The following is a 12,836-nucleotide window of genomic DNA, read 5'->3' as shown; positions in this document are numbered from 1 at the left end:
CTCCTAACAAAGGGCTGTTGCACAGGTCAGCTTTACAAGCAGTTCAAGCACGCAAAAACATAGATAAACAAGCAGACATATAAGTAAGGTAACTGATGGGGTTAAATTTCAGAATGGTTTAATATAAATAAAGGAAGAGAATCAGCCTTTACCTTTCAGAGTGAAATAGCAAACCAGAGCTTTATGTTCTGTCCATCATGTTCATATTCGATCAGGAAGTTATAAAGCTATTTTGATACTACACCAAACACTATGGTCAATCTTCTCTAATAATGATCAAATGTCACTTACCCACAGTATTTAAAACAAAGTCTTAGATCGTAGCTGCAACAAGTGGAGAACTTTTACCAGCTGACTACAGATATTCTATACATCTGTATTTTCTGGTATTTTTTGTATTGCCAGGAATATCTACTCCAGCAAAGTCACAGCTACTTAATGCTCAACATACTCCAAGCAAAATGGTGCTAGAGGAACAAGACCCCCTCCTCCCACAAACCCACATAATGGGGAAGCCCACTTCTCCTCCTTGCACAAGTAATGTCCTACAATCCCTTCTGCTGCATCGGTTCCAAGATTCTCTATAGCTTGCAAATCAATCCAACTACTAATCCCACAGAAAACCATCAACATTTTATCACTCTCCAGCTTAATGAGCTCCAGCAGCTCACAGAGGATCATATAAATACCAGAAGCAGGGACAAAACACTTCCTTTGTTTCCTGACAATAGCAGATTCTTCAATCAGCTCACCAAGATATCTCACAAAGTACAACTTAATTAAACAAACCACCTGAAACTGTTCTAGAAGTGACTCATTTTCAGTCAAGGCAAAATTCACCACCTTTATCAGGGCAGTCACTATACCTGTAGTTCAAATGTTTCTATACAATGTATGTTTTCAAGACAAAGGTGATAAAGATTTCCAGCCTTTGACATGGCCTACAAGTCTGTGAACTCTTAAGTTCAAACACAGGGCAGAGTTTTATTTTGAAGACTGTCCCAGGGGTGATTGCAACTCTGACCAGCTTGGTTAAGCCTCAGTTAATATTTTTCCTTTCTGGTGCCTGACAGAGCGCCTGTCAACTGCTTGATTGCACAATGTAGCACTGCAAGCTAGGTGTTACTGCGGGGCTTTTGCAGTCACTCAGCACACTGTGTTTCAGCTGCAACTAGCAATTCACATTGTTTAGCGTCATTGCTTCGGTGATCAATTGCAAAAAATACTGTGAAACATAAGAATTAAGTTTTGATCTATTAGCTGATATGAGAAGGCAGGGGACTGATTTAGTTTAGTTTTGCCTGGTAACTTTTTTAAAAAATAGTAAGAAATTTTCCAATCTATCGCTCTGCTACTTACAGAATTTGAGGAACAGCAAACAATTTGCAAAACACAGTTTACAAGAAAAAATTAGAATAATAGAATAATGTAGGTTGGAAAAGACCTCTAAGATAACTGAGCCCAACCATTAACCTAGCACTGTTAAGATCACCACTAAACCATGTCCCCAAGTGTCACACCCACACAATTTTTAAACACCTCCAGGGATAGTGGCTCAACTAATTCCCTAGGCAGCCTGTTCCAATGCTTGACTAGCCTTTCAGGGATGATGCTTTTCCTAATATCCAACTAAACCTCCCACGCCATAACTTGAGGCTGTCTCCTCTCATCCTATCACTTGATATCTGGAAAAAGAAACCGACACCCACATCACTACAACCTCCTCTCGGGTATTTGTAGAGAGTGACAAGGTCTCCCTTCAGCCTCCTGTTGTCCAGACTAAACCACCCCAGTCCCCTCAGCTACCTAAGGCAGACAGATGCCTTTCACACCTTTGATAGCAAGTGGATTGTTTGAGTTTTAAAGCATTCTGGCATCCGGCATACAAACTGCTTCATTACTGCCCAGCAGCAAGCCAGACAAGATCCTACATTCATGAATGCATTAGGCAACTGAAGCAATACAGATAGGACAGAGCTTTGTAAGGCCTGAGGCCTGACCACCATCTAAGCCAAGCTTAGGTTGCCTACAGCTGGCCTTCAGGAAGCTTAGACCAACAAATGTCACAGGCAAGGGGAGCCAACAACGAAGCTTCTATTAAGATACATGATCAAAAACCACTCTTTCACTTACCCAAGAGCACATTAAATAGAACTTCCCAATATAACAATGGAAACTGAACACAGCTTCCTCTTAAGAAAGGAGTACCTTGGAGTAGGGAGAAAAATTGTAGGAAAGTACCTCCCTAGGCTACAGCTGTTCTTTTCAGTCAGGCCATAAGAAAGCTAGAAAGGAATTTAGAAGAATACCAGTCTGAGTGTTTGGCTCTCAGAAGTTCTGAAAGAATAAACTCATCTATGACCATGAAAACTAGTTTTCTACTAATTGAAGTCATAAGTTCACCCACACAACATCCACGCTCTTCTTCAGACTGTTATCCCAATATCAAGCCAGCAGCAAAATGCTCTGCAGGTGGCTTGCACAGCTGACTGGTTTCTGAAAATACAGAGCCAAATTATCAGTCTCTTTTGCAGACTCTCCTTGTGTTCAGACTTCATTCAAAAATCTGTTGGATTTTTATTCAGGAGCTCTCTCAAACTCTGAGAGGTTTGACTGAACCTGGGTAACAGGCTGCAGTACTAGAGAGACGAAGCAGAAACCACGCTTTTACTTCCTTATCCTTAGAAAGCAATAATAAAAAGAGAGATGCACACACAGAGGCTGTGAAGTTTAAAGCAATGCCAAGCACCCAGTTCAACAAACTTAGTCCCTTCACAGCTGAACAACAAACAAGACCAACTATCATAAAAAAAGGACTGACTTTATATCATAAACATCTCAGTAGTTCAAAGAAATTGAAGACAGGAGTAACAATTTTTGCATCCATGTGAATGAAATGTGACCAAACCCCCTTAAACTCCTTTTTGATTCTTAAGCAATCAGGACAAAATAACCTAATGAATAACTGAACAGCCAAGAGAGCAAAAGCATAAAACTATCATTTTCTTAGAGGCCAGCTGTGATTTAAGTGATGTCCTTTGGTTGTTATTTCCCATGTAAAACATTCTTCTTTCAGTTATAACCTATTCAGAAGAGAGGTCCCATTCACTTCATCACACTACCCTCAATATACTCTTTAAGAAACCCTGTGACCCCAAATAAGCAGAAGAGACCAAGGAATGAAAAGGCCTTCTGCAAAATGAAAGGGCGGGGGCAGAGAGAAACTGCTTTCAGATTAAGCTGAAACGCCTCAGTAGAACACTCCTTAGCAAAACAAGCTATGATTCCAACAGCTTGCTGCACACAGAAAGAGCAATTTAAGCTGTTTGGCTTGAAAAAACCCACACATCCCCCCCGCCACCAAAAAAAAAAAAAAAAAAAAAAAAGCCCACAACATTAGTTTAATGAGAACTTACTTCATGAAAACTCATATTAGGATTACAAAATTCCTAGTGCAAATATATGTGCCAATGTAGAATATAACACTGTCCACCAAGGAGAATAGAAGAAATGTTAATAATACTTTGGGCATTATAGATTGATGAAGACTATACATATGACTCTAAGATTTTAGAATTGACATCTATTCAGTCAGCTTTTTTTTCCTTGAGGGAGTAGATGTGGAAACACTTACTGCAGACAGAAGTTGGAGCAACATGGCCTTCTGAAACCTATCCAGAATTAAATCAACGTAACATTCTTCTGCTTGAACTCCTGAAATTTAACTTTGATTTTCTAGTCAACAGACATCCTAACCAAATTGATTCTATGAGTGCATAGTATCTTATCTATGGTGGAACACTCACTGAAAGACAGAAACCAGCCAACATGTCAACACAACTTCAATAAAAATAAATAATTCTTCGCAAATATGAAGGAAGAATCTACAGAGGAGCTTCTCAACTTGATAATACAAATGACATTTCCTATTTTTATCAAGTTACTTATGTCTTTAACTTAGGAAAAATGAGAACTGTTTGAAGTTACCCACAGATGTGGGTCCAGGTACCCTTGCTTACTTCCTCCAGTCAGCTTTAATTCCAAGCAATTCTATGTATCCATTTGTTTACTTAGGTTACAAGATTACTTTAGGAAAGCAAAAACAGCTGCACTCAAAACCAGAAGGGCGAAGGGTGCCCTCATGGTTTCTGGGGGAAGCTTTTATATATTCCCTTAAGTCATCTCTCTAATTATCTTTCCAATATATTGACAGTATATCTGTACTTTTGGTAATTTGGTTTGTTTTAATCTGGACAATGTAAAAACACCACCAAAATCAAAAATAAAACACACAAGTTTTTTCAGTAAGATCTGATCAAAATATAGGCACACACAATACTGGAATAGAAATTAAGCACTGTGAAGTGGCCCCATCAGTCTGTTCTCACCTTTACATGATTAGAAGGTTTAGAAGACCTATCACAACTAGGACAGCTCATTCCCACTTGATTAATTTTTGATCAAAAGTCCACTAAACATATTTCTTCTCCATAGGTGCACAGTACATCCCCTGAAGTTTCATGATGATTTATGTATGCAAAGCTTTCCTCTAAGAGAAATGTTGATTCTGGTACTCAACCTTCACAAGACCCATCTCGGCAGATGCTTGTGTAGCGCAAAAAGCTGCAAGCGCTACTCAGTAATAAATTGAAACATAAATTACTGAGCTAGAGACACTACTGTGTACTGAGTAACAACCACTGAACCCTGCAACCCTCCACAGGATCTGCCAAGGACATTTGTAAAGGCAAGATTAGCAGCTTTTGAAGGACTACCTACTCATGGAACCACAGGGCTGTGCTTACAATGAGGGAGAGGAAGATGGGAGCTTCAGTGATTTCTTAGTGCTTTCTGCCTAGAAATACTGACTTCTTTCAACTTTCCATCATCTCCTCAAGTGAACGTTTTTCAAAACTTCTGGACAATAAACACAACCACTCTGGGCAACGAAGGAAGTAAGAGACTACAGTTTCTGTTAGAATATGTGTGCCAACTAGACATACCTGCTTATAATCCCTTACACCTATTTCTCATAGCACACCCCAAAGGACTACAAGAAGTAGCAGTTATGAATTAATCTCACTGTGAATCTTAGGTGAATAATGGAACACAAGTAGCTGGGAAAATGGTGCTCTACTACAACAAAAAGCAAATATCACTGTTGTCAATAGTAAGCTTTGAATCCAGGAATAAGAAACTTTGCCAACTACCAGACATCTAAATTTGTCGACCAAATACACAATTCAGAAAGGTTCAATGTCTACACAAGCTGACAAGATGCCTGGTACCTCCCTATAGAACTATGAAGTAGAAATGATCATTGGAAGAGCTACAGAATCACCAAGTGTTTATCTCAGACCTGGATTACTTGCTGCTGCTTGACCTTTTTGGTTTACTGTTCTGCTCTGTCCCCCAAAGCAGCACATGTAGAGCATACTGCAGTCAAGATAATCATCATGGCTTTAATTCAACTGTCCATGCAATGTTCCTGCTCACTGAACCGTTCTGCACCCAACAGCAACCCACTGGGGCTACCCAAAAGCAATCCAACAAGCCAAGAGCAGAGCACTGCCCTTGTAAGCTGCTATGTAAGACCACAAACCAGAACAATGCCTGTGTATTGAGTGCATTATGAATCATATGCAGGGCTACAAAGCAGTGACAGGTGACTTCCAAGAAGCCATTTATTGCTCTGACCAAAAGAGTGGCACAATGGACACAAGTGACCATAACCATGCAATTTTCCTTGCCATGACACTCTGCTCCACATACTGATCTACTTGTGGCACCCCACTTCACATGAGGAGAAAAACAACATGTAGAGCAAAACCAATTATTTTTCAGTTAAAAGTTATTAGTATTTGATTTGACAGGCTTAATGACTTGGCACAAACACAACTTAAGATCCTGGGGCCACATATCATACCTAATACCTGAAAAAAGGGTTCTAGTCACCAATGCAAACTTTCCCAGGATCTTAAAGTAATTATTAATGACAATCTGAAGGGCACAGCCACTCTCCCTGTGACAGAGATGCATCCAATCACAGCTGCTTGCTTTTTCCTCCACCTCACCTCATCAGTTTTATCCCTGGTTCAGTGAATGAAGACAGACAATTAACATGGATTATTTCAAAGAACTATGAAGCAGGTCAGCCTGATAACTGAAGAGCTGGGAACAAGCTGGAACAGCTGGAAACAGCAGCCTCCTAACCCAGATCTGTCTGATCAAACTGTTCGGTCACAGCAATTACAATATAGCTGAAGGCAGTAGGACTTCCCCCTTGCCTTCTCTCTTTTATTAAGTATCTGGCAAGAAATGTCCAGCTTTTAGAAGAATTTCCATACGATTATATGGAAACATATAATAATATAGCCATTAGAAAAACACAGCGGGAGATACCAGATTTTAGACAGTTTGCAAACTCAACAAAGAGCATTACAAGCACAAAACATCCTACATAAGATATTCCAGGTTGCTGGGCTACCTGTGTAGCACATCCAGTACCTTATTTTTTTTTACATTGTGGGAACAGCTACAAACTCTGACACACAAATGAGTTGCTCTCTCTCGGATACACAGCCACTCGGTACAACTCAAACCTTGGGAGCAACATGATTTATGAGTCTGTGCACATTCAAAAATACAAGCAACCTTCTCCTGAGAACTTCATACAGAAGTAGGGTTGCTACAAGGACTCAAACACAGGACAATTTTTTATACCATTTCAGTTCTCATTACTGGCATCCTCTTTTTAAGAGCTACAGCATAACCCACTTACATTGGGAACTGTCAGGTTTGAATGAATCTGGGCAGTTTAAAATAAAAGTGAGAAGTCTAAGATTTTGAAGTATCAGTTCAGAAGATGAGAACTACTACTGAAAAAGTTATAAAAGTTTTATTACCACTTTTCGTAACAATGGATATTACCCACTCTAATATTTATGTATCTAGACACAAATCTATCAAACAAGACAAGTCTGAAATTGACTAATGAAAACTTTCAGTGATTTTCTTTAAAAACAATCTCATTTTAGTTGATAGGATTAAATCAGCTGTAACTAAGGCTCTTCTGTGGATGTATAGGCAAAGCTGAAGGTAGCCAGTATCGTTCACTAGGCCAAATATACCAGAGGCACAGCCAGCTAGGCCAGTCAGGTGCTGTGAAATGGGATTTGCTGAGAGCCACTCTTTTACTGAGGTGTCCATACTATAGCTTTTGTCAGGATAAAAGCAATTAAAGTTTTTCATGTATTACCCACGGCCTTTACTAAAACCAGCAAATATCAGTGTATATTGACAATTTCTACTGCGCACCAAGTTCAGACTTTTCTACTGTCCTGGCTTTATCTGGGATAGTTACTTTTTTCTCAGTAGTTGGTACAGAGCTCTGTTTTGGATTCAGTACCGGAACAATGTTGATAACACATTGATGTTTTGTTTGTTGCTAAGTTGTGCCTATCCTAAGTCAAGGACTTTGTGTCTCATGCTCTGCCAGTGAGGAAGTACACAAAAAGCTGGGAGGGAGCATAGCTGGGACAGGTGATCCAAACTGGCGAAAAGGATTCCACACTATAAAACCCAATGCCCAGAACATAAACGAGGGGAGTTACCCACAAGGGGTTGATCAGTGTGGGGACAGGGTCTGGCATCAATTTACGGCTGGTGAGTAATTGTGCCGTGCATCGCTTGGGTTTTTCTTTATATTATCATTATTATTTTTTACTATTATAATTATATTCTACTTTGTTTAAACTATCAAATTTTTCTTACCTCAACCTACAAGTTTTACTTTTGGTTTTCCTCCCCATTTCACTGGGGACAAGGGGTGAAGGGGGTGGTAAGCAAGAAGTTGCATGGTGCCTAGTTGCCACCTGGGGTTAAACCACAGCATCTATGAGGAAAATGCTCCAGAATTTCAATCAGTTATTGATTTGGGGCAAAAAGCAACAATACAAGTGTTAGTGGTTGATGTGTTCAAGTAATGAGGCAAAAAGAAAGGAATATCACAAAATATTCTGAGTTGGAAGGGACCCACAAGGATCATCGAGTCCAACTCTTGAAGTGAATGGCCCAGACAGGGATTGAATTCACAACCTTGGCATTATTAGCACCATGCTCCAACCAACTGAGCTACCCTCATGCAATATACTGCAGTCCACAGAACACAGGGGAAAAGAAAAAAAGCATGGGAGGGAAGAACATTAATATGGAATAGTAGGAATAGCAGGACATCTCTCAGTCCATCCCTGAAACAAAGAGGGTGCACCACACTCACTCTTCAACTGCTACTATCTTTATCCTCAAGAATTCATCTTCCCATTTCCTGAGAGCTGGCAGAGGGAGCCCATTTCTCAGTTTGGGATCAAATCACTCTTCAGTTAACAAATTAATCTTATTCTGATATCTTAAACCACTTAGAGACCTACTGTCCTATCAGAGTGACTTGAAGTATAATGCTTCGGTTTGGGAGACTAAAAACTGCTGGAAATTAAACTCCTCACTTCAAACATAATAAAGGTAATATAGAGTGTGCTATAAATTATTATAGTCCAGCTGCAGCTCCTGTGTAGCATGCTAAAGAGTGAGTAATGCGACAGAGATCCTTGGCAACAAAGCTGGATGTCCCACAGCTTTCGGTTTTGTGCTAGAAACTTAACAGAAGTCAATCCAAGCACAAAGCATAGTCCTTGAAGTTTTCAACAACACACCTTGAAGTAAATAAGTAAACTCTATCTACACCGGCAACAAGCAGCAAATGTTTTACAGCACTTTGCAATTTCCACGACGATTTGAAAGGAGTTTCCCACACCAACAACTTTCACTTTATTCTCCAAGCGGTTTAACGAGTACCGCTGTGATCATTCAGTGAGTGACATGCCCTAGTACAGGAAGCAAATTCCAGTTTGAAGTCCATGTAGCTCACACCAGTAAAAAGGTCGTTACCATCTTACTCTCGCGTCCAAAGCCTTTATCCTGCGCTAAAAGTACCTGCTCGCTAGCGAAAAGAGCGCGTCAGGGTCGGAATCGCTCTTCGTGTGACCCGCAGCGAGACCCCGCCGGCCCGAGACACGCTCCTGCAGACCACGCCACGGCCGCCCGTGACCCGGCCCGGCACACCCGCATCCCCCTCGCCTCACGGGCCCCGCCGCCGGCTCCTTTACCTGGTGAAGAACTCGGCGAAGCTGCTGCCGGCGCCGGCGATGCCCACCCGGTGCCGGGCCCTCTCCGCGGGCTCCTGCGGCGGCGGCGCCGGCTCGGCGGGCGCGATCCCTCCGTGGGGCAGGTGCTCCGGGGCGCTGCGGCGGCGGCTCACCTCGTACGTGTTGCGGGAGTTCAGGTTCACGTCCGTGAAGCCGAGGGGCGCCGGGGGCAGCGCGGCGGGCTCCGCCCGGCCCCGGCAGGTCCGCGAGCCGGGGGCGGCCGGCGCCCGGCTGCCGGCGTCTCCCCCCGGGCTGCGGGGCGGCGAGGGGCTCTCGGCCGCCGCGCCCCCGCGCCGCTCCGCCTCGCTCCGCAGCCGGCAGCTCCTCAGCGGCTCTTCCAAGGCGGTTCCCGAGGGGACGCCTCCCGCCGGGCAGGGGAGGAAGCCCCCGTTCTGCAGTTTCGCTTCCTCCTCCTCCGGCCCCGGCTCATCCCGTCTCGCCCGAGGAGGCGGCGGCGGCTCCTGCGGCGGCAGCAGGAAGCCGACGTCCCCGTTGGTCATCCTCCCGCAGGGGCCCACGGCGCAGGCGGCTCCGTTGGCGGGCTTCTCCGGGCAGCGCTTCCCACCCGCCAGGTAACGCTGCAGCAGCCGCTCCTGCCCCGGCCCGCCGCTCCGCCGGCTCGAGCCCCGGCTCCCATCCCGCTCCCCGTCCTCCTCCTCCTCCGCCGCCTCCTCCGCCGCCGCCTCCTGCCGGCCCGCGGGAAGCACGGCTGCGCCGCCCGGAGCTCCGGCATCGTCCGGCCCCACCATTTGCCGCCGCGGAGCCCCGGGGGCGCGGCGGGGGCCGGGGCGCGCGCCTTCCTCCGCACCGGCGGCGCCGCGAGCGCTGGCAGCCGGCGCCGCTCTGCGCGTCGGGCAGCGGCCTCGGCGGGGGGCGGGCGGGCCCGGCACACGCAGGCGCGCGGCGCCGGCGGCGGCCCTTCCCCCCGGAAAGTCACCATAGAGAGGCCGGGCAGGAAGCACCCGCCCGCTCGCCCTCCCGGCTGGGCCGCGCCCGGAACCATAGAGATGCCGCCCAGGCGGCCGCCACCCCGCCAGAGGCGCTGTGGGGGCCGCGCCCCCGGCCCCCCGTACCGTATTCCACCTAAAGGCTCGCGGCGCGCACATTACCGCATTCCGCCGATGTGCCGCGGCGCCAGCCCAGGCCGGAGGCCGCATCCCTCCGTCCCTGTCCCCGAGGCGCTCCTGGTGGGATCGAGCGAACGGTCCCGGCTCGCCGGGAAGCGGGCACACGCACGGCACGGCACGGCACGGCACGGCACACGCGCCCCGCGGGCTCCGGGGAGGGCGGCGGAGGGCCCGGGGAGCCCCGGCACCGGTGTCCCCGCGGGAGCGGAGCTGTGGGCACGGCGGAAGGGCAGGGCAGGGCGGCATCGCTTTTTGGAAGAGTCAGGACCTACCTGAGCTTTGGGGGAAAACGGGGCAGGGAGAAAAGGAAAACGAGGTCGGCACTTCGAAATCCCGGGGTGAATCCTCACCTGAACAAGGGATGGGATGTCATAACGCCTCAGGTTAACGCTGGGGAGGTGGATGGAGGACATTTACATGTCCCATCAGTTCTGTTTCCCTGCAGGTTTCTCAGAGAAAAAAAACATATTATTACAGTCTGTTCGGCCTAGCAGGAGAGCAAGGCCACAAGTCAAGGCAAAAGAAGAGAAAAAGGGGCTTCAATTCCCTGGAAAAGTAGTAACAGCATAGGTCCTGTACTTGCTCCTGTAGGCTACCCCTCATCCTAGACAAACACACAAAACACCACAACCCAACAGAATGCTTACGTATTCTGACAGTAAATACTCACAGTTCGTAGCAAGGGAAGTGCAAGTCTCCTGGAAATCCTTGGCCAAAGAAGTTCTCCATTTAATAACCCACCTTCTAAGGTGCTCCAGCGTGGTGGAGGGCTTTGCTTTTAAAGGCAAAAAGTGGAGTATGCCCAGAGGGAGGTGTGACCCACCACGGGGAAGAAACAGCCTCTCTGTAGTTTTGGGTGGGGGTTTTTTTGTTTGTTTGTTTTCCTTAAAAATTGTGAGCATTTTGGAAAGAAAGGTTTAAACTGGGATTCCTCACCTGAATAAAAAGTTGATGCATTTCATTGTGTTGTGACTTCTTGTTAGTACTTTGCAATATACAGTCTGGGCTTTGCTCAAGTTAATAAAAAAATAGTGGCTTTTTATTTTCTTGTCATCTTGTAGCTGTACTTTTGAGGTCTGATGTGCAACAGTGGTGGTGTACATGCAACAAGTCTGATGTCACCCCTTTTGACCTAAGTAACTGGCAAATAGTTGGGATCTCAAATCTGATTTGACTCTTGACAGCAGGCGTGCAGTCTCATCCAGCTGCAGCTGTGCCAAATAAGGGACCAATGGTTTCAGCTGCTTGTAAAATGTCCAATAAATATTTCCAGGATTGCCTATCCTTTGGATATGACACCTGATGATGCCTTAAGTTTTAGCTTTCATGTTTTTCAGATTCTATGCTGCCTAGGGGTGTAGTTCTGAGCCTCATATTAAGTGCCAGTAAGCTCCCTTCACAGAGTAGGTAGACGAAACAAATCCTTTTCCTGCTGAAGACCAAGGATAACTTTTAGGCCCAAAAGCACAAACAACAGTGAACTGAACGGAGAAAGGATGAGACCTCACAACCTGAAACTATAACTGGATAATTAAACCCTAACATGCAAATGGTCCAAAATTTATAAAAGTGTAAGACCTCATGACCAGTTGGGCATCTTGTGACCATTCTAAGTCCACCTTGGGTGTAGCCCTGGTCAGGCTCTTGTCCTGCCCAAGGTGTACCCTAAAGGCCTTTCAATAAATATCTACTTTGTTCTCTAGCTCTGTTCAGTCTCTGTTTCAGGTCAGCCTTCCCAAGGCATCACTGAACTGCTTGTGAGAACACTTTTTACGCTACTTTGGTCAAAAGAAACCATTAACAAAGATGAACCAATTAAGTTTTTTGTTAGCTAAAGCTTTCTAATTAAGGTTTTTGCTGTAACTAAGATGGTAGGCTTTTTGTTCTCCGCTGTGATTCGGCTCGTCTCAGGTACATGGAGACCGATCATTCTGCCTGCTGAGTGAACATACATCCTGGGTGCTGTGGAGCCTCTCTTGCCTTTACCAGTGAGGATTTCAGGTTTGAGGAAACACTCAGATCCAGAGAGTGTCTGTGTTCATTCCCAACAAAGTGTTCATTGTTTACCTGGGATGCTCCAATGCACTGTCACCCTTGAATAGACTTCAATGATTTCATTAATGCAGCAGCAGCAAAGCAGTACCAGATGTTAAACAAGCTGAACAAAATGAAGACTGGCACTGAGGATGTAAAGCAGGGCTGGCTTATGGTGAACTGATTTCAGTCAGTGCAGCAGGGACAGTTGGTAATTGTGCCAGGGGTCCCAAAGGGCAGCACATTTTGTTGCACAAAATAAGACCATTTGGTTCATAGGATTTGCATTGATTTCCACCTCCAGGAGTGCTGTGGTGTAATCCCAGACAGCAATGAAGGCCCATACAACCACTCACTCAATCTCCCCATGGGATGGGGAGGTGTAAAAATGAGGAAATCCATAGGTTGAAATAAAGACAGTTTAACAGGTAAAGCAAAAGTTATGCATACATGTAAAACAAAGCAAGGAATT

General features: G+C 45.4%; 1 protein-coding gene across 3 annotated transcripts in view; it reads right to left on the bottom strand.

Annotated features, from left to right (window-relative positions):
- The window catches only part of TBC1D12 (TBC1 domain family member 12), a 42,393-nt gene extending 31,193 nt beyond the window's left edge, over nt 1-11,200 (bottom strand). The window contains exons 1-2 of one of the 3 annotated variants that reach the window (XM_040071451.2): nt 11,001-11,200; nt 10,681-10,769 (exon numbers count right to left, since the gene is read on the bottom strand). In XM_040071451.2, the coding sequence (XP_039927385.1) occupies nt 10,681-10,703 (23 nt within the window). In that variant the 5' untranslated portion in view covers nt 10,704-10,769; nt 11,001-11,200. Of the gene's footprint in view, nt 1-9,164; nt 9,953-10,680; nt 10,770-11,000 lie in introns of those variants that run through there. The other 2 variants (XM_040071452.1, XM_040071450.1) reach the window with 2 other exon arrangements.
- Nucleotides 11,201-12,836: the final 1,636 nt, after the last annotated feature.

The sequence above is a fragment of the Hirundo rustica genome, chromosome 8 (assembly GCF_015227805.2).
Source record: "Hirundo rustica isolate bHirRus1 chromosome 8, bHirRus1.pri.v3, whole genome shotgun sequence".
In the NCBI taxonomy this organism is placed as follows: Eukaryota; Metazoa; Chordata; class Aves; order Passeriformes; family Hirundinidae; genus Hirundo; species Hirundo rustica.
The sequence above is the reverse complement of the archived record's forward strand: the minus strand, read 5'-3'. Positions and strand labels throughout refer to the sequence as shown.